The sequence below is a fragment of the Phanerochaete carnosa genome, assembly GCF_000300595.1.
Source record: "Phanerochaete carnosa HHB-10118-sp unplaced genomic scaffold PHACAscaffold_8, whole genome shotgun sequence".
NCBI lineage: Eukaryota > Fungi > Basidiomycota > Agaricomycetes > Polyporales > Phanerochaetaceae > Phanerochaete > Phanerochaete carnosa.
Genome location: NW_006767635.1, coordinates 913,119 through 926,059, shown reverse-complemented (window position 1 = coordinate 926,059; position 12,941 = coordinate 913,119). Strand labels below are relative to the sequence as shown.

At 55.0% G+C, this 12,941-nt stretch overlaps 3 protein-coding genes across 3 annotated transcripts; 1 reads left to right on the top strand and 2 right to left on the bottom strand.

Moving 5' to 3' along the window:
• Nucleotides 1-2,052: 2,052 nt before the first annotated feature.
• PHACADRAFT_260917 (uncharacterized protein) lies at nucleotides 2,053-4,215 on the top strand. Its single transcript, XM_007398759.1, has one exon. The coding sequence runs from the start codon at nucleotides 2,068-2,070 to the stop codon at nucleotides 3,868-3,870; it is 1,803 nt and encodes a 600-aa protein (XP_007398821.1). The 5' UTR covers nucleotides 2,053-2,067; the 3' UTR covers nucleotides 3,871-4,215.
• Nucleotides 4,216-4,597: 382 nt separating this feature from the next.
• On the bottom strand, nucleotides 4,598-5,155 carry PHACADRAFT_260915 (uncharacterized protein). Its single transcript, XM_007398758.1, has one exon. It carries the CDS (start codon nucleotides 4,970-4,972, stop codon nucleotides 4,766-4,768), a length of 207 nt encoding a protein of 68 aa, XP_007398820.1. The 5' UTR covers nucleotides 4,973-5,155; the 3' UTR covers nucleotides 4,598-4,765.
• Nucleotides 5,156-5,457: 302 nt separating this feature from the next.
• Nucleotides 5,458-12,922, bottom strand: PHACADRAFT_260910 (glycosyltransferase family 35 protein). Its single transcript, XM_007398757.1, has 21 exons — nucleotides 12,773-12,922; nucleotides 12,624-12,716; nucleotides 12,435-12,559; nucleotides 11,791-12,379; nucleotides 11,651-11,734; nucleotides 11,477-11,587; nucleotides 11,402-11,424; nucleotides 11,152-11,352; nucleotides 11,093-11,097; nucleotides 10,962-11,035; nucleotides 10,872-10,910; nucleotides 10,719-10,818; nucleotides 10,333-10,663; nucleotides 10,192-10,282; nucleotides 9,900-10,139; nucleotides 9,645-9,843; nucleotides 9,527-9,585; nucleotides 8,859-9,474; nucleotides 6,683-8,802; nucleotides 6,046-6,625; nucleotides 5,458-5,949 (listed from the first exon to the last, which is right to left on the bottom strand). The coding sequence occupies exons 1-18, from the start codon at nucleotides 12,843-12,845 to the stop codon at nucleotides 9,311-9,313; spliced, it is 2,601 nt and encodes an 866-aa protein (XP_007398819.1). The 5' UTR covers nucleotides 12,846-12,922; the 3' UTR covers nucleotides 5,458-5,949; nucleotides 6,046-6,625; nucleotides 6,683-8,802; nucleotides 8,859-9,310.
• Nucleotides 12,923-12,941: the final 19 nt, after the last annotated feature.

Below are 12,941 nucleotides of genomic sequence, written 5' to 3'. Positions count from 1 at the left end.
CTTTTGATGGTCCTGAAATTGCCATTTCTGATGGATTTTGAAGCTATTTTATGAGCTAGAAGATTTTTACTTGAGATAAGCCAAAAATGTCCTAGAAACGTACTACAAATTTGCCGTAAATGGTAATTTCAGGACCATCAAAAGTTATCCTTGCCCGGACCTTTCCTCATTGCAAACATGAGGCGGAAATGATTTCTACATATGTTCTTTCAGATGTCCTGAAATGCACCACAAAGTCTTCTGAAACATGAACTCTTTGCCGTACCGAAATGTAGCCATATTGAGTCATTTCAGGTTCATTTCAGGCTACACAAAATTTATCATTTTCCTGCACCGCAAATGGCTACGAAAGTGGTGGCAAATCTATCATTTTAGGACACCAGAAAGCCCCGGTTAAGTCTCCGAAAATGAAACATTTTTGATGGCTTGACCGGGACATTTCAGGTGATCTGAAATCAGCTCATGCCCGTAGTGTAGTAAGTTACTGACACCAGTAAGTTATACCGGGGATTGGGGGGCAGCTCTTTCGGGACACTAGAACTTCCGGCTCGCAAGTGCCGCATCTAATGTCGACGTCAAGGAATTCATGCAGTCATGGCATGCTCAGTTAGCTACATCGCCACTGAAGTACTGTAAGGCCCGGTTGTCCAGAGTCCCAGACACGAGAAATAGCGGTAAAACAAACAGAAATAAAATTGAAAATATTCGTCGCTGGGGCTGTATAGTGTTAAGGTTATCCTTACTACGCCACCCGCTCTCCCACTGCAGTCATCGACGCCGACGGCGTTGAGCGGCCCAGTCGCTAGCAAGAGAATCGCTAAGCTGTTTTTGGGCGCCTGGTATTTTGTCAACTGACGGTCAGTTGACTTGACCGGGATCGGTCACTCCCAACACTGGACATTTTGCGTAAAGACCGAAGATAAGGTCTACCTCGTAGGGTTTAGGCACGAGCGGAGGACCTGACCACCGGACGTACGTGCCAATTTTGTCCTATGATTAAAGAGATAAACTCACCTCAACAGGATTAATGTATTCTTCTGCATGAAGCTTCGGTCGCATTCTGCACTTCCGCGCACTTGCTGTGTGAATAAGCGTGTTACCTGCGCGGCTGAGCTATCGGATCATCTACGATGAGCTGATACACGCTGCATCTCGCGCGTTCACCCCAAAGGAGTGGTCACCGAGAGACGTCTTGCGCTGCTTTCATCCTCGACGCCGGAACTCGTTCGTTGCAGTGCTTCAGAATTTAAATAGCCATTTACATCCTTATCCTGACAGGTTACCCCGCACATGCGTCGCAACAATCACACTCCACCATCTCGTGGTTCGTTACGAAAAACCTCTGGGCCGCGGGGCTGGTCGTCACAAGCATCTTCGCAACAGGACCAGTCTTGGTCTGAGACTGCGGCTCCCAGTCATGGTCCTGGTCAGCCCCCTAAGCGAGATAACGCACTACCGAAGGGCAGTGTAATTCAGCCACTCTCGTCTCGTCTTATACGACGCGGCAGTCCTCGACAGCATGGCTTGGACGATGAAGACGACGGCACCGGCTACCATTCGCAGGATCAGTCGGATGATGCGGGGATGAACACATGGGATATGTCGGGTCTGGGGAGATGGGTGGACGACGATGACGGGCAGGGCAGCTCCGGATCCCAGTACGACGAGGACTATGGCGACTACGGGAGCTACGAGGACGAGCAACGCGCCCTTTCCGCCTATTCCGCACCTCCGACAAATCGGGGTCCCGCGGCTGGTCGCAATCATCCATCTCGTCGCGCCGAAGGCCCCCAGTGGTCACGTCGTCAGAGCGGAATGCGGTCAGACCTTCGTTCGAGGGACGCGCCGTCTCTTGGTCTCTGGAAGAACCTCGCTATGTCCCCTGGAGGGACCATCCCTGAGCGGCATCAGATGTCACCAGGTTTGCGCTTGCTTTTCGGCCTCGACGATACCCTTCCAGACAACCTACGTCCTCAAAGCCCAAGTTCAGGAGCAGTCTTACCTTCGAATTCAAACACCGCTCGCTCATGCTCACTTTCCCATCAGGGGGCGTGGGATCTCATGGTGATGATGGACGAAAGCCGCGGCTCTCTCGAGGCCTCGTCTGCCAAGCAGCGCACGAGCGGCCCAATCCTTACACTTACTCCCCCGGCATCCATCAACCGTCGTACTGTGTGCCCGTTACAGATGAAGTTCAAGGGTACTGGCGCGATCTGCGACAGCGACGCGAATATCTTCTGTGCCGACCTCGGAGTTGACGGACTCCTCGACAAACTCAATCATGTCTTCGGCACGAATTATAGCCTTGACAAGATTCCCAATCTTGAAGCCCTTCTTGACGAGATGGTGAACGACGAGTCAAATTATGATTTCGGGTATGCATATGGGAGGGTCCGTCGCGGATGGTTCTGCGACGTTGACTATCTGCACGAGCGATTGAATGGTCACGCTGAGGCCGATTCCGGCCGCCGCCAGAGAGCTATAGATGACGACCTCATCATTGATCCCCGTGTCCCTCCCCGTCGAGTATGGGACTTGTACAGCAACCGCGTCCTCCCTTTTCACGTGCTCCTTGGAGCAGACGTACCAAGGAACCTGTGGGCAATATCTCACAGCTGGGTTCCCGACTCGCAGCTACAGCGCGTGTGGACACGCATCAACAGCTGTATGTGGCCAGTACCCATCCCTTTGAGTGTCTACCTCAGCCAGATCCGCATCGAGCTGCTCAACTTGGGTGCTGAGTACGTCTGGCTAGACGCGCTCTGTCTCAGGCAAGAGATCCCGCCTACCACCATGCTAAACTACCCTTATCGAGACACCGTGGACTCTCAGTGGCTGCGCAGGCGCGAGAAAACCCGAAGGGAGGAATGGCGACTCGATGTGCCCACCATCGGGTATGTCTATCGCTGTAGGCCCTCGCAGGTGGTCGTAACGTACTTCAACGGTTTGGGAAGACCGTTCCGACTGTCTGCGAACTCAAAGTCCGCATGGGGGATAGCTAACACAAATCACTGGATTAACCGCGTCTGGACGATGCAGGAGGCCACCCCAAACTGGCTTCTCGGCGGATTGACACTTCAGCCCTTTGATGACAATGAACCAGGCCTTTGGGACACCATAACACTCTTCCATCAGCGGATGAGCGACCTGCTCGCCGTACTTCCCCAGGGCTATACTCCTCCGGACCTTTTTGCGCTGGTTACCTTCCTCCGGCTGCGTCACTCCCGACGCGAGAACGACTACATCAGCGGTCTCGGCTATCTGCTACAGTGTCCGGTCATACCGATCTACGACGAGACAATCTCTGCTGAAACGGCATGGAAGCGTCTTGTGCGCGAGCTGGACCCCAAGTTCTTGACCGACCTCCTCTTCCTATTCCCCGTACCCGGCGCCGACCGAAGGGCTCGCTGGCGGCCGAGCTGGAAGCAGCTCCTACGCCATCCGCTGACACCTCGCTCCACCCCTCCGGTCTCGTACCTGCAGCAGGACCTCGTTCAGTACGACCCCGCATCCGACGTATTCTCGAACGTCGCGTACGTCGTCGACCGCTGCGTCTTCCACCCTACTGAGACAGCTGGCTCTCTGGAGGTGGAAGTCCTGATTGGGCCGAGAGACGGCGAGCAAGCGAAGTCTTGGTCTTTCACTATCATTGTCAACTGTACTAGTCCTTCCTTGGAGACCGACACCGAGTACACTATTGTTGCAACTGCCGACCTCAAGTACTGGTTGTACGGGAATACCGTCAACGAGACATCGGGCTCTTTGACTTTTCAGAAGTTGGGCATCTTCGATGTGGACGATGCCGAGGACATGGACAGGCTTTGGCACCTGAACCCAGGGTATGCTGATATGCGAGTAATCTATGCTTGAGGTTGTTTGTAAGCATTTCAACCGGGCTCCTGGACGTGGACGAACTTGACGTACTATTCTATAGGTATCCTCTGTCGGAAATCCCGGAGGCACGAAATTCATTGTAGTCATTGTCAGTTGGGACGCGCGCGATAGTCTGTAGCACGTTGCAATTGTAAACGTCTCGCAGTTCAATATGTAACGACAGCCTATGACACGCCGTGTGCTAGGTTTACACCCATTTTCCCACTTGTATACACCTCAGCTATCATGCGAGTACACGGTGTAACCGTAGACCAGAAGGCGCCACGTCGATGCGCAACGGCGCAGCGTTGCATATTGATTCCTCGTATAGACTATGTTCCAGTGCTCATGCCTGGTTCAAGATGCTCGTGCCGACGATGGTTGTGTGCGATAAATTCTTTGCGCATCCGGCGGAGGACCTCCACCAGGCGCTCAACAGTGTGGGTAACGCAATAACCTGAAAGACGCCTCTGGGCTTGAGCTTTTCGAAGGCTCTTTCGTCCGAAGGACGTGCCTTTACCTGCTGCTGAGTGTACAAGAGACCTGGTATATAGAAGACAAGCCCGATGCCTCCGCTGAGACGAGGGCTCTGCGCGACACGGTGCTCGACAATCTCTACGGTGTAGGTCGCCTAACCATGGGCGAGAGCACATCTCAAGGGTGTGTGCATGCCGGAGCACACGGGGTGATATTAGGCGAGGTGCGACAGATGATGCAGTTGATGGCATAATGAAGTTGTGGTTGTTATTGCAGTACAGTACCGGTATTTACTAGTCCGTGATGCATTGATACCGTCCTTTCCTCCTAATCTAGTCCGCATGTCAACAACGCCGCAGATGCACCTAGGGGCAGAACGCACTATACAAGCTTTCCTTTCTTATTGAGACCAAGCTTAGTCGTCTCCCTTTGCCTCGCCGTCCCGCTGCTTCCGGAGGTCCTCGAGTATCCGCTTGACGCCATCAACGTCACCGACGGCTGCCTTGCCGCCTTCCCAGTCGACCACGATGGGCCATTTGAGTGCCCGCGGCTCCGTCGACACAAGCTTGGCTAGCTGTGCGGGATTTGAAGGTTTTGCGTCGACTGCGTAGTGCGAAGACATGAAGCTGTCAAGAGAGGAGACTCCCGGCAGGTAGGACAGTATGGTCCTGAGCTGGTCTGGGGTCGGTGGCTGGTTCTCCACCACTTCGAGGTTGAATGAAAGAGGTGAGGCCGAGGGCTTTGAGGGGGGATACGGGCTGCTGACTGCAGCACTGAGAAGCTTCAGAGCCTGCACCGAGGCCGGTGAAGCGGGTGAGTGGCTATCGGAACTGTTCAGTCTCAGGTGATGAAGTCGTAAGAAGAAACCCACAAGATGGAAATTTGGGGCTGCTACGGTCAATGCTGGGCGTGTTCAGAGCGAGGTATTGGCTCACCTTTGATAGCTTGAAAGCGGAGAACATGGTGCTAGAATGGACCGGGCTCACAGGTGACGAAGTGAGTAGACAGAGTTGGTTGGCGCCGGCGGGTGGGTTGCTTCCTGCCACCTCCAACCGTACTCTCCCTCTTTCTCTCTCCTGTTCCTGGCCGACCCTCCTTTGGACCTACTTTTCTAATTCTGAACGGGAATCAGCCACGAGATGCCCTCGTTTCTAACAAAGGTCTTTGGACGTAAGAAGGACGAGAAAGACGTCGCTTCGACCTCGACCACGAACAAGCGACTATCCCACCCGTCGCTCCTAGAGGGTAAATATGAAGTCGTCTCACCGCCCCTTTCGCCTTCGGTCGTGCAGTCTTCAGATCCACAGCCGCCTCAGCCAGCAGGCGCGAAGGAGAGCTCGCTCGCTGTCTTTCGCAATCGGTCGCGTACGATCGACAAACCGCAACCGAGCAATGTCGCGTCTGCGTCCGCGCCTCATCTCACCCTTAACCTCCCCATCCCAAAAGAAGAGAAGAGTCGTGCCCTTGGTGTGGTCTTTGAAGCAGACCCAGAGAGCAGCAGCCTACTCACGGATGAGGTCATTGGTGACCGCAGACTCAGCCCTTTGGAGGCTGCGTTGCTGGTCAAGGCATGCTCCAGTGCTATCGTCGACCGAGGCGGTGAGTGGCAGGTCCTTCAATTCTTTCCGAGCACCTATTCTTTCCCTTGTGCTGTTTAGTGGCAGCACCACCGTCATGATGCTAACTCCTCGTCAGGTCTCGAGTCTCTCGGTCTCATGCACCCGCACTGGTACTCCGCCTCGCCCGAGGTGCAGCGCAAGCTCATCTCTCTTTTCATTCTTTCCTTCGGACCCAGAGGTCCCGCTAGTACGCTCTCTCCTTCCCCCACCTCTCTATCCGCCATTTTCGAATCCGAATTAAACTACACTCGTGATCCCCACGATATCGCGAGTATCCTTCGCTGGGGCGTGCGACATCTGCGACTCGAGGGCTCCTCATTCGGAAAGGACGCACCATCACCCGAATGGTCGTGGTATCGAAGTTTTGTAACGGCTGAACGCGACACAAACTATCCGCTCAATGCATTTTCACAGTCACTTGTCCCTTTGCTACCGCCCGTCCACTTGCAGCTATTGACAGCTCTCTTGGACATCATGTCTTCCTTGGCTGCACACAGCGAATTGATTGGCACATCCGCTAGCAAGCTCTCCAAACTCTTCGGCCTCTGGCTCGTATCTACCGAGCGGGCAAAGCCCAGCGAGAGCTGGGTAGAGTTCTACAAGAGATGGGAACAGGCTGGACGGATGGTTGAGCATCTCTTCCTAGCATACATCAGGTAAGGACCTTCCGTTTCTTCTTCGTCGAACTTCCGGCGAACATGCTACTGCTTTAGGGAGGAAGACAGCGGTCACAAGATGCCGTTGCGACTATCCGAGCTGGTCAAGCAGTATCCCTACCACAGAGAAGGCGGATCAGCAAGCTCGAAAGACGACCTGCCACTCTTGCCTACAACTCGCTTCTCCACACGTCAACGCGACGCGCTCTTCATTCAGCTTGACACATTGCTTCCCACCCCTTCATCTCCATATCCGTCTCGGGAACATCCGTTGCGTCTTATCTCCGAAGCCCTGAGAGTCCCCGTGGCATCTGATACCGCTATCGCCGGCGAAGCAAACACCGTCTGGCAAGACATCAAGGCAAAAGCATCCGACACTCATGAGCTCGACGGCGCTCATCCAACGCTCAGCGAGATTTTGGACGATGAGACGCTGCGCTTGCTCTCCATGATCCCTGCTGGCCAGCCAGGCTCTAGCTCTGCGCCCTCACCCGCCTCCAGATCTGTCGCGACGTCTTCCCCTTCGACGTCTTTGCTACAACCATCTGAGTCCCCCGTACGCATACGTTCTGCATCCGTTGGCAGCCCTAACGGCGACAGCAAGAGTAATGATCACAACGGAACTGCTCTGTCCTTGACAACCTGGGCTGACTTTTCCACCACTGGCTTCGGAGACAGCAGCATCGGCCAGAGCCTGTCTCTTACTCTAGCAGACTCCGATGCCGAGAAGACCAATCCGTCTGGGTCGTTAAGACGTTGGCCCTCTCCGACCAGAGGTCGTTCAACGACTCTTGACCCTACTGCTCGGAAATCACCTGGGCAGGCTGACTCCGCCGCCGATTCGAAGGCGAAGTCCACCATCAAGCGTGTCAGCATGGTGCAAGTCGACGAAGCCTTTTTCGACTTTTGGAGCGACGCTTTGTTGGACCCCATTTCCTTCGACTGGCCGTCTTTCGTTGTGTGCCAGCTCAAGGACTCAGCCTGGAACGCAAGCCTTCTCGTCATCGAGCAAACATTCAGCCGCCCAAGCCCGCCGCCTCTTCCGCCCGTTCCGAACGCCGAGCGGCGCGAAATGTCGCCGCGCCCATCAACGAGCGCAAGCGTGACGGGTCGCAAGAGCTTTACGTTCTCACCTCCGATGAAACGTTTCAGCTTCTTCAACACAGCGAATCGTGCGGAACCCGCGAAGGGCGGTGCGAAGAAGACTGGCACCAAGAGCAGCAACAAGAGCCCGCGTATTGGCGAGCTGGGTGAGATCCTACCCGAGGAAGAGGAGTTGCCCGTCGCGCGTGCACAACCAACAGCACCGGAATTGCCTGCGAAACCTGTGCAGGGACTGGGACTTCCAACAGTCGAGGAGCAGACGTCTACCACTCCGGCGCCATCCGCCAAGGCCGAGGCGGCACTCCCCGCTGTACCCGTCGTAGAGGCGGAAGCACCAGAGGCCCCTGCCGAGGTCGCGCCCGTTGCTACGGAACCAATCAAGACAGAGGCCGAGGCTCCTGAGAAGCCTACTGTCTCTGTGCCCGCGAACGCCGAGGACGTTGTTATCCCTGCTGACACGGACACGCCTGCTGCGGAAGGTGAGGCTACTGAGAAGACTTTGCCACCCGCCCCTGAGCCCGTTGTCCTCACCGGAGGTACCCCCGGACCTGAGGTCGCACTCAGCTCGAGCGAGCCTGCTGCTATCGCGCACGTTGCGGAGGTTGCCCAGGTCGAGGAGCCTGCTGCGCCAGAACCGGAGGCATCTGCCGTCGAAGATGCCACGGCTTCCCACGTCGAGTCTTCTGCCGAGGAACAGGCCGAGGAACAAACCGTAGAGGGTTCGACAGTAGAAGGGGAGCCGCAACAGTCCGGCGGACCTGCCGTCGTATCAGCCTTTACGGAACACCTCAACAGCAGCGACGAACTCCAGCCTTCAAAGTCAGCGATCGTGCAGCCTAGACCGACTGTAGAGGAAGAGATCGCGGCTGAGACTGGCGCAGAGTTCTCCGAACTTGTTTCGGAGCCTGCGGCCGTTGCGGGCGCCGCTACAGCTGCCGTTCAACCCATACAGCCCGTGTCGGAGACTGTTACGCACGACACCGTGCCAGAGGTGGAAGCTAAGGAGGCTACGCAGGCGAATGGGTTGTTGCACCACGCTAAGGCTCCTTCACAAGTGGCTGATGATACCCGAGGTGAGGTTGCTGCGCTTTCGGTCATGGATCCTTACTGACTCTGCGTCCCGCCGTAGATCCCCACAGCCATATAGAGGAAGCCTCAGTTTAACTTCATTTTCGCCATCCAGTAGCGTGGATAGCTCCCATGGCCCCTTGGATACCTGTTTATACTTCTTATACCCTCTCCACTATTCCCTCTGCCCGCATGCCGCCCGCATTGGCGTTCCGCTCTCCATCTCTCCCTCTTGCTATGCTACTGCTTCGCGTCGTTTCGCCGTCGCTTCATCGATAATCGGTAATAAGAATGTATAGGAAGACAACCATTCTCATCTTACGGACTATTCTGCCTCGCGCTGTGCTATGTCGTTTTGAAGGCCACCGCAGTCGTGTTACATTTCTACCGCAGGCTATCTCATGTTCATACATGTTTTGTTTACTGACCTGGTGGCTACAAGTACATACAGCAGCGGAGAGCTCCAAGACAGCTGGTACAGGTTAAGGTATTGATGCAGGAGATCTAAGGAATTCACTTGAGATGAAGGCTCTCAATGTTCCAGCACTCTTGCGCATAGTCGTTGATGGCACGGTCAGAGCTGAACTTGCCCATCTTCGCGGTCGTGGTGATGCTCTTCTTGATCCATTCCACACGGTTCTGGTACGCGTTGTCGACGTTTGCCAGGGCTTGGATGTCTGGCAGCGAACTTAGCCAGCTATCTTCTCATACGCAACTTGCGGTACTTACAGGAGTCAAAGTCCTCGGTGAGGAGGTAGTAGTCCACGTTGCGGATGGTATTGAGGAGTCTGCACAATCTCATCAGCAAACCTGCCACGAGGATGACATGACGTGGGGAGACACTCACGGTTCGTAAACGCCTCCGTCGCCGAAGCGGCCAGACGAGATCTCGTTCAAGACGCGCGCGAGGTTGGGGCACTTCTGCTCGATTGGCTGCGGGTGGTACATGTGCTGGTAGCGGAGGTCCTCGACCGCGGGCGTAAGATGCCCGAAGAAGAAGACGTTGCTCTCGCCGACCTCCTCTGCGATCTCGATGTTTGCGCCGTCTGCAGGGAACACGTCAGCCTCGCGAGCGCACGACGGAGATGGTGGGAAGACTCACCAACGGTGCCGAGTAGCAGGCCGCCGTTCAGACAGAACTTCATGTTCGACGTACCCGAGGCTTCTGTGCCGGCAGTCGAGATGTGCTGGCTGATGTCCGACGCGGGGATGAGGATTTCGGCAAGCGAGACAGAGTAGTCGGACAGGAAGAAGAGAGTGAGCAGGTCCTTCGTGTCCGGATCAGCGTTGATGACGCGGGCGACGTTAACGATCAGTCGGATAGTGAGCTTCGCGATGTAGTCTGTTGCATTGCGTCAGGGGTAGAAAAGAGGCAGCAAGATGCGAGGACCTACAGCCCGGAGCGGCCTTGCCAGCAAAGAACACGACCTTAGGGTTGACCTTCTTCCTCTCCTCCGGCGTCATTGCTTTGATGGTGAGGTATCGCTGACACTCGACGTCAGCACAGCACCTATCCTACTGTCAAGTCTACGTACATATATAACACCGAAGATGTTCATCGTCTGCCGCTTGTATTCGTGAAGCCGCTTGATCTGCACGTCAAACATCGCCTGCGTGTTGACCTTATATCCAAGAGTATTCTCAACATAGTTTGCAAGGCGCTCCTTGTTACTCTGCTTAACGGCGACCCACTTCTTCTGGAAGCTCGGGTTGTCGATGTACTCGAGGATGCCTTCGAGCTTGTACAAATCCTTGAGGAAGTCAGCTTTCGGAATGCGCAGCGTCTCGTGGATGAGATTGCTCAAGCCCGGGTTGCACTGGTCGAGCCAGCGGCGAGGAGTAATTCCATTGGTAACATTGAAGAATCTGTGAAACAGCTGATCAGCAATCAATGGATACGCACAAACAGACTGCTACCTACTTGCTCTGGCCGTAGAACTCGACGAAGTCCTTGAGGATCGTCGCCTGCAAGAGCTCGCTATGAAGTTCTGCAACACCATTGACCTTGCGACTGCCTAAAACAGAACGTCAGGAGGGGGTAGGGGCTTGAGACGGATCTGATCTTTACCGATAACAGCGAGGTTAGCCATGCGGACGTTCTTCGGGAAGCCCTCTGTTCGTACAGACGATTAGTCGCAGTCAGAGCTTAAATCATAGCGCGTACCCTCAATCAAGGACATGCGAGCGAGCTTGTCCCGGTCGCCGGGGAACTTCTTCTCGACAGCTTGCAGGAACAACCTGGTTAACGCTTTTCAGCAGATTCTCCGATTACCTCACCGGACAAACTACACGTACAAGTTCTGGATAAAGAACTATTAGCCACTATCACCGGGAACCAAGGGGACGGTACGTACAATGTCGTAAATGATCTGCAGGTGTCTTGGGAGGAGATTCTCCATGAGTGGGATAGGCCACTTCTCGAGGGCCTCGGGCAGGACGGTGTGATTCGTGAAGAAGAACGTGTTGGTGATGATATTCCAGGCGACATCCCATGGAACGTCTTCCTCATCGAGCAAGATGCGCATGAGCTCGGGAATCGCGAGCGTTGGGTGGGTCTAGTGAATGGGTCAACAGCGTACATGAGAGATCTCGATCGATACTGACATCGTTCAACTGAATCGCGACATCTGGAGCGTCTGATAAGTTGCTGCTAGGTGCCGAACAGAGGGTCATACGTACGTTCAGGGAATTCGGTAATGGGCTTGTCGATGTTCTTGAATCGGCGGAGAATATCAGCGAGACTAGCTGCAGTCCAGAAGTACTGCTGCTTGAGGCGAAGCTCCTTTCCGACTGATAGTCGCAAGAGTACTTGTCAGGGATAGATCAATTTCGGGAGCCAAGCAAGTCGCTTACAAGTAGTATGGTCGTTGGGGTATAGAACGGAGGTGATAGCAGCAGCGCTGTTCGAAGACTCGATTGCGCGTTCATAGTCACCAGCTGTCATGAGTTGTGTAAATCGATGCTGACGTAACAGGGTACGGTCATCAGCTCACCATTGAAGCTATTGAGATCGAAGCCACGCTTGGGCTTACTCTCCCAGAGACGTAGGTTGTTCGTGTTCTTCGTGTCATAACCAGGTATCATGGTATCGTACGCAACTGCCAGGACTTCCTGCCCACCGCTCCAAACCGCCTTCATGCCATCGAGGCGTTCCGAGTGCCCGTAGAAGCGGATTTCGTATGAGACGTCCGGGCGCGGTAGCTCCCACGGGTTGTCGTGCTGGAGCCACGGATCGGGGGCCTCAAGCTGGCTGCCATCAGGCGCAATCAGCTGCTGGAAAATGCCGAACTGGTAGCGAAGGCCATAGCCCCATACAGGGAGCTCCTGGCTTGCAGACGAGTCAAGATAGCACGCAGCGAGACGCCCAAGACCACCGTTGCCGAGGCCTGCGTCGCGCTCCTTCTCGAGGAGGTCCTCGAGGTTGAAGCCGAGCTGATTGACGCCCTCGCTGTACTCTTTCTTGAGTCCGAGATTGAGGAGCGCGTTGTCGAAGGTGCGTCCCATGAGGAACTCAAGTGAGAGGTAGTACGCGCGTTTAGGTGACTTGCGAGTGAAGTTCAGCTGAGTCGCATTCCAGTTGATCTACGATAATCATAGTGTCAGCGATGCAAGGAATGGGCACAAATGGAGCGCATACAATGAGGTTGTCGCGGACGGACAGCGCTGCCGCCTGGTAAGCACCGAGGTCGTCGAGGTTGTACGCCTGGCGCGCGAGCGACGTGTGGACATGGTTCACGAAGGACTTCGTAATGGTAGACACGTCTAGTCGTGTGGAAGAGCATATTCACGACTCTGAGGCGGCGAGATAGTTTACTGCGTCTCTCACCGCGATCAGGGCCACGAGTGCCTTCCTTCCACACTTTCTCTTCGCCTCTGGGCCACTTCTCCTGACCAGACTCGTCAACCTCAGGCAGATACCCTAATGCAGCATCGATCCCTGAGTATGTGCACGTCGCTGAGTAGGACGTGTCTGACCTGTGAGGGTACGGGCGTGCTTGCGCTTTGGCGCAGGCTTTCCGATAGCCTTGGGGTCGATCGTGGAGGTCATTTTGTCAGATCGTGCAGAGAATTGTTACAAACAGGGAGCGGACTGGCTGTCTACCGTCGCCGCTAGGGGAAGATGGTGGTCGATGGCGACGAGGAT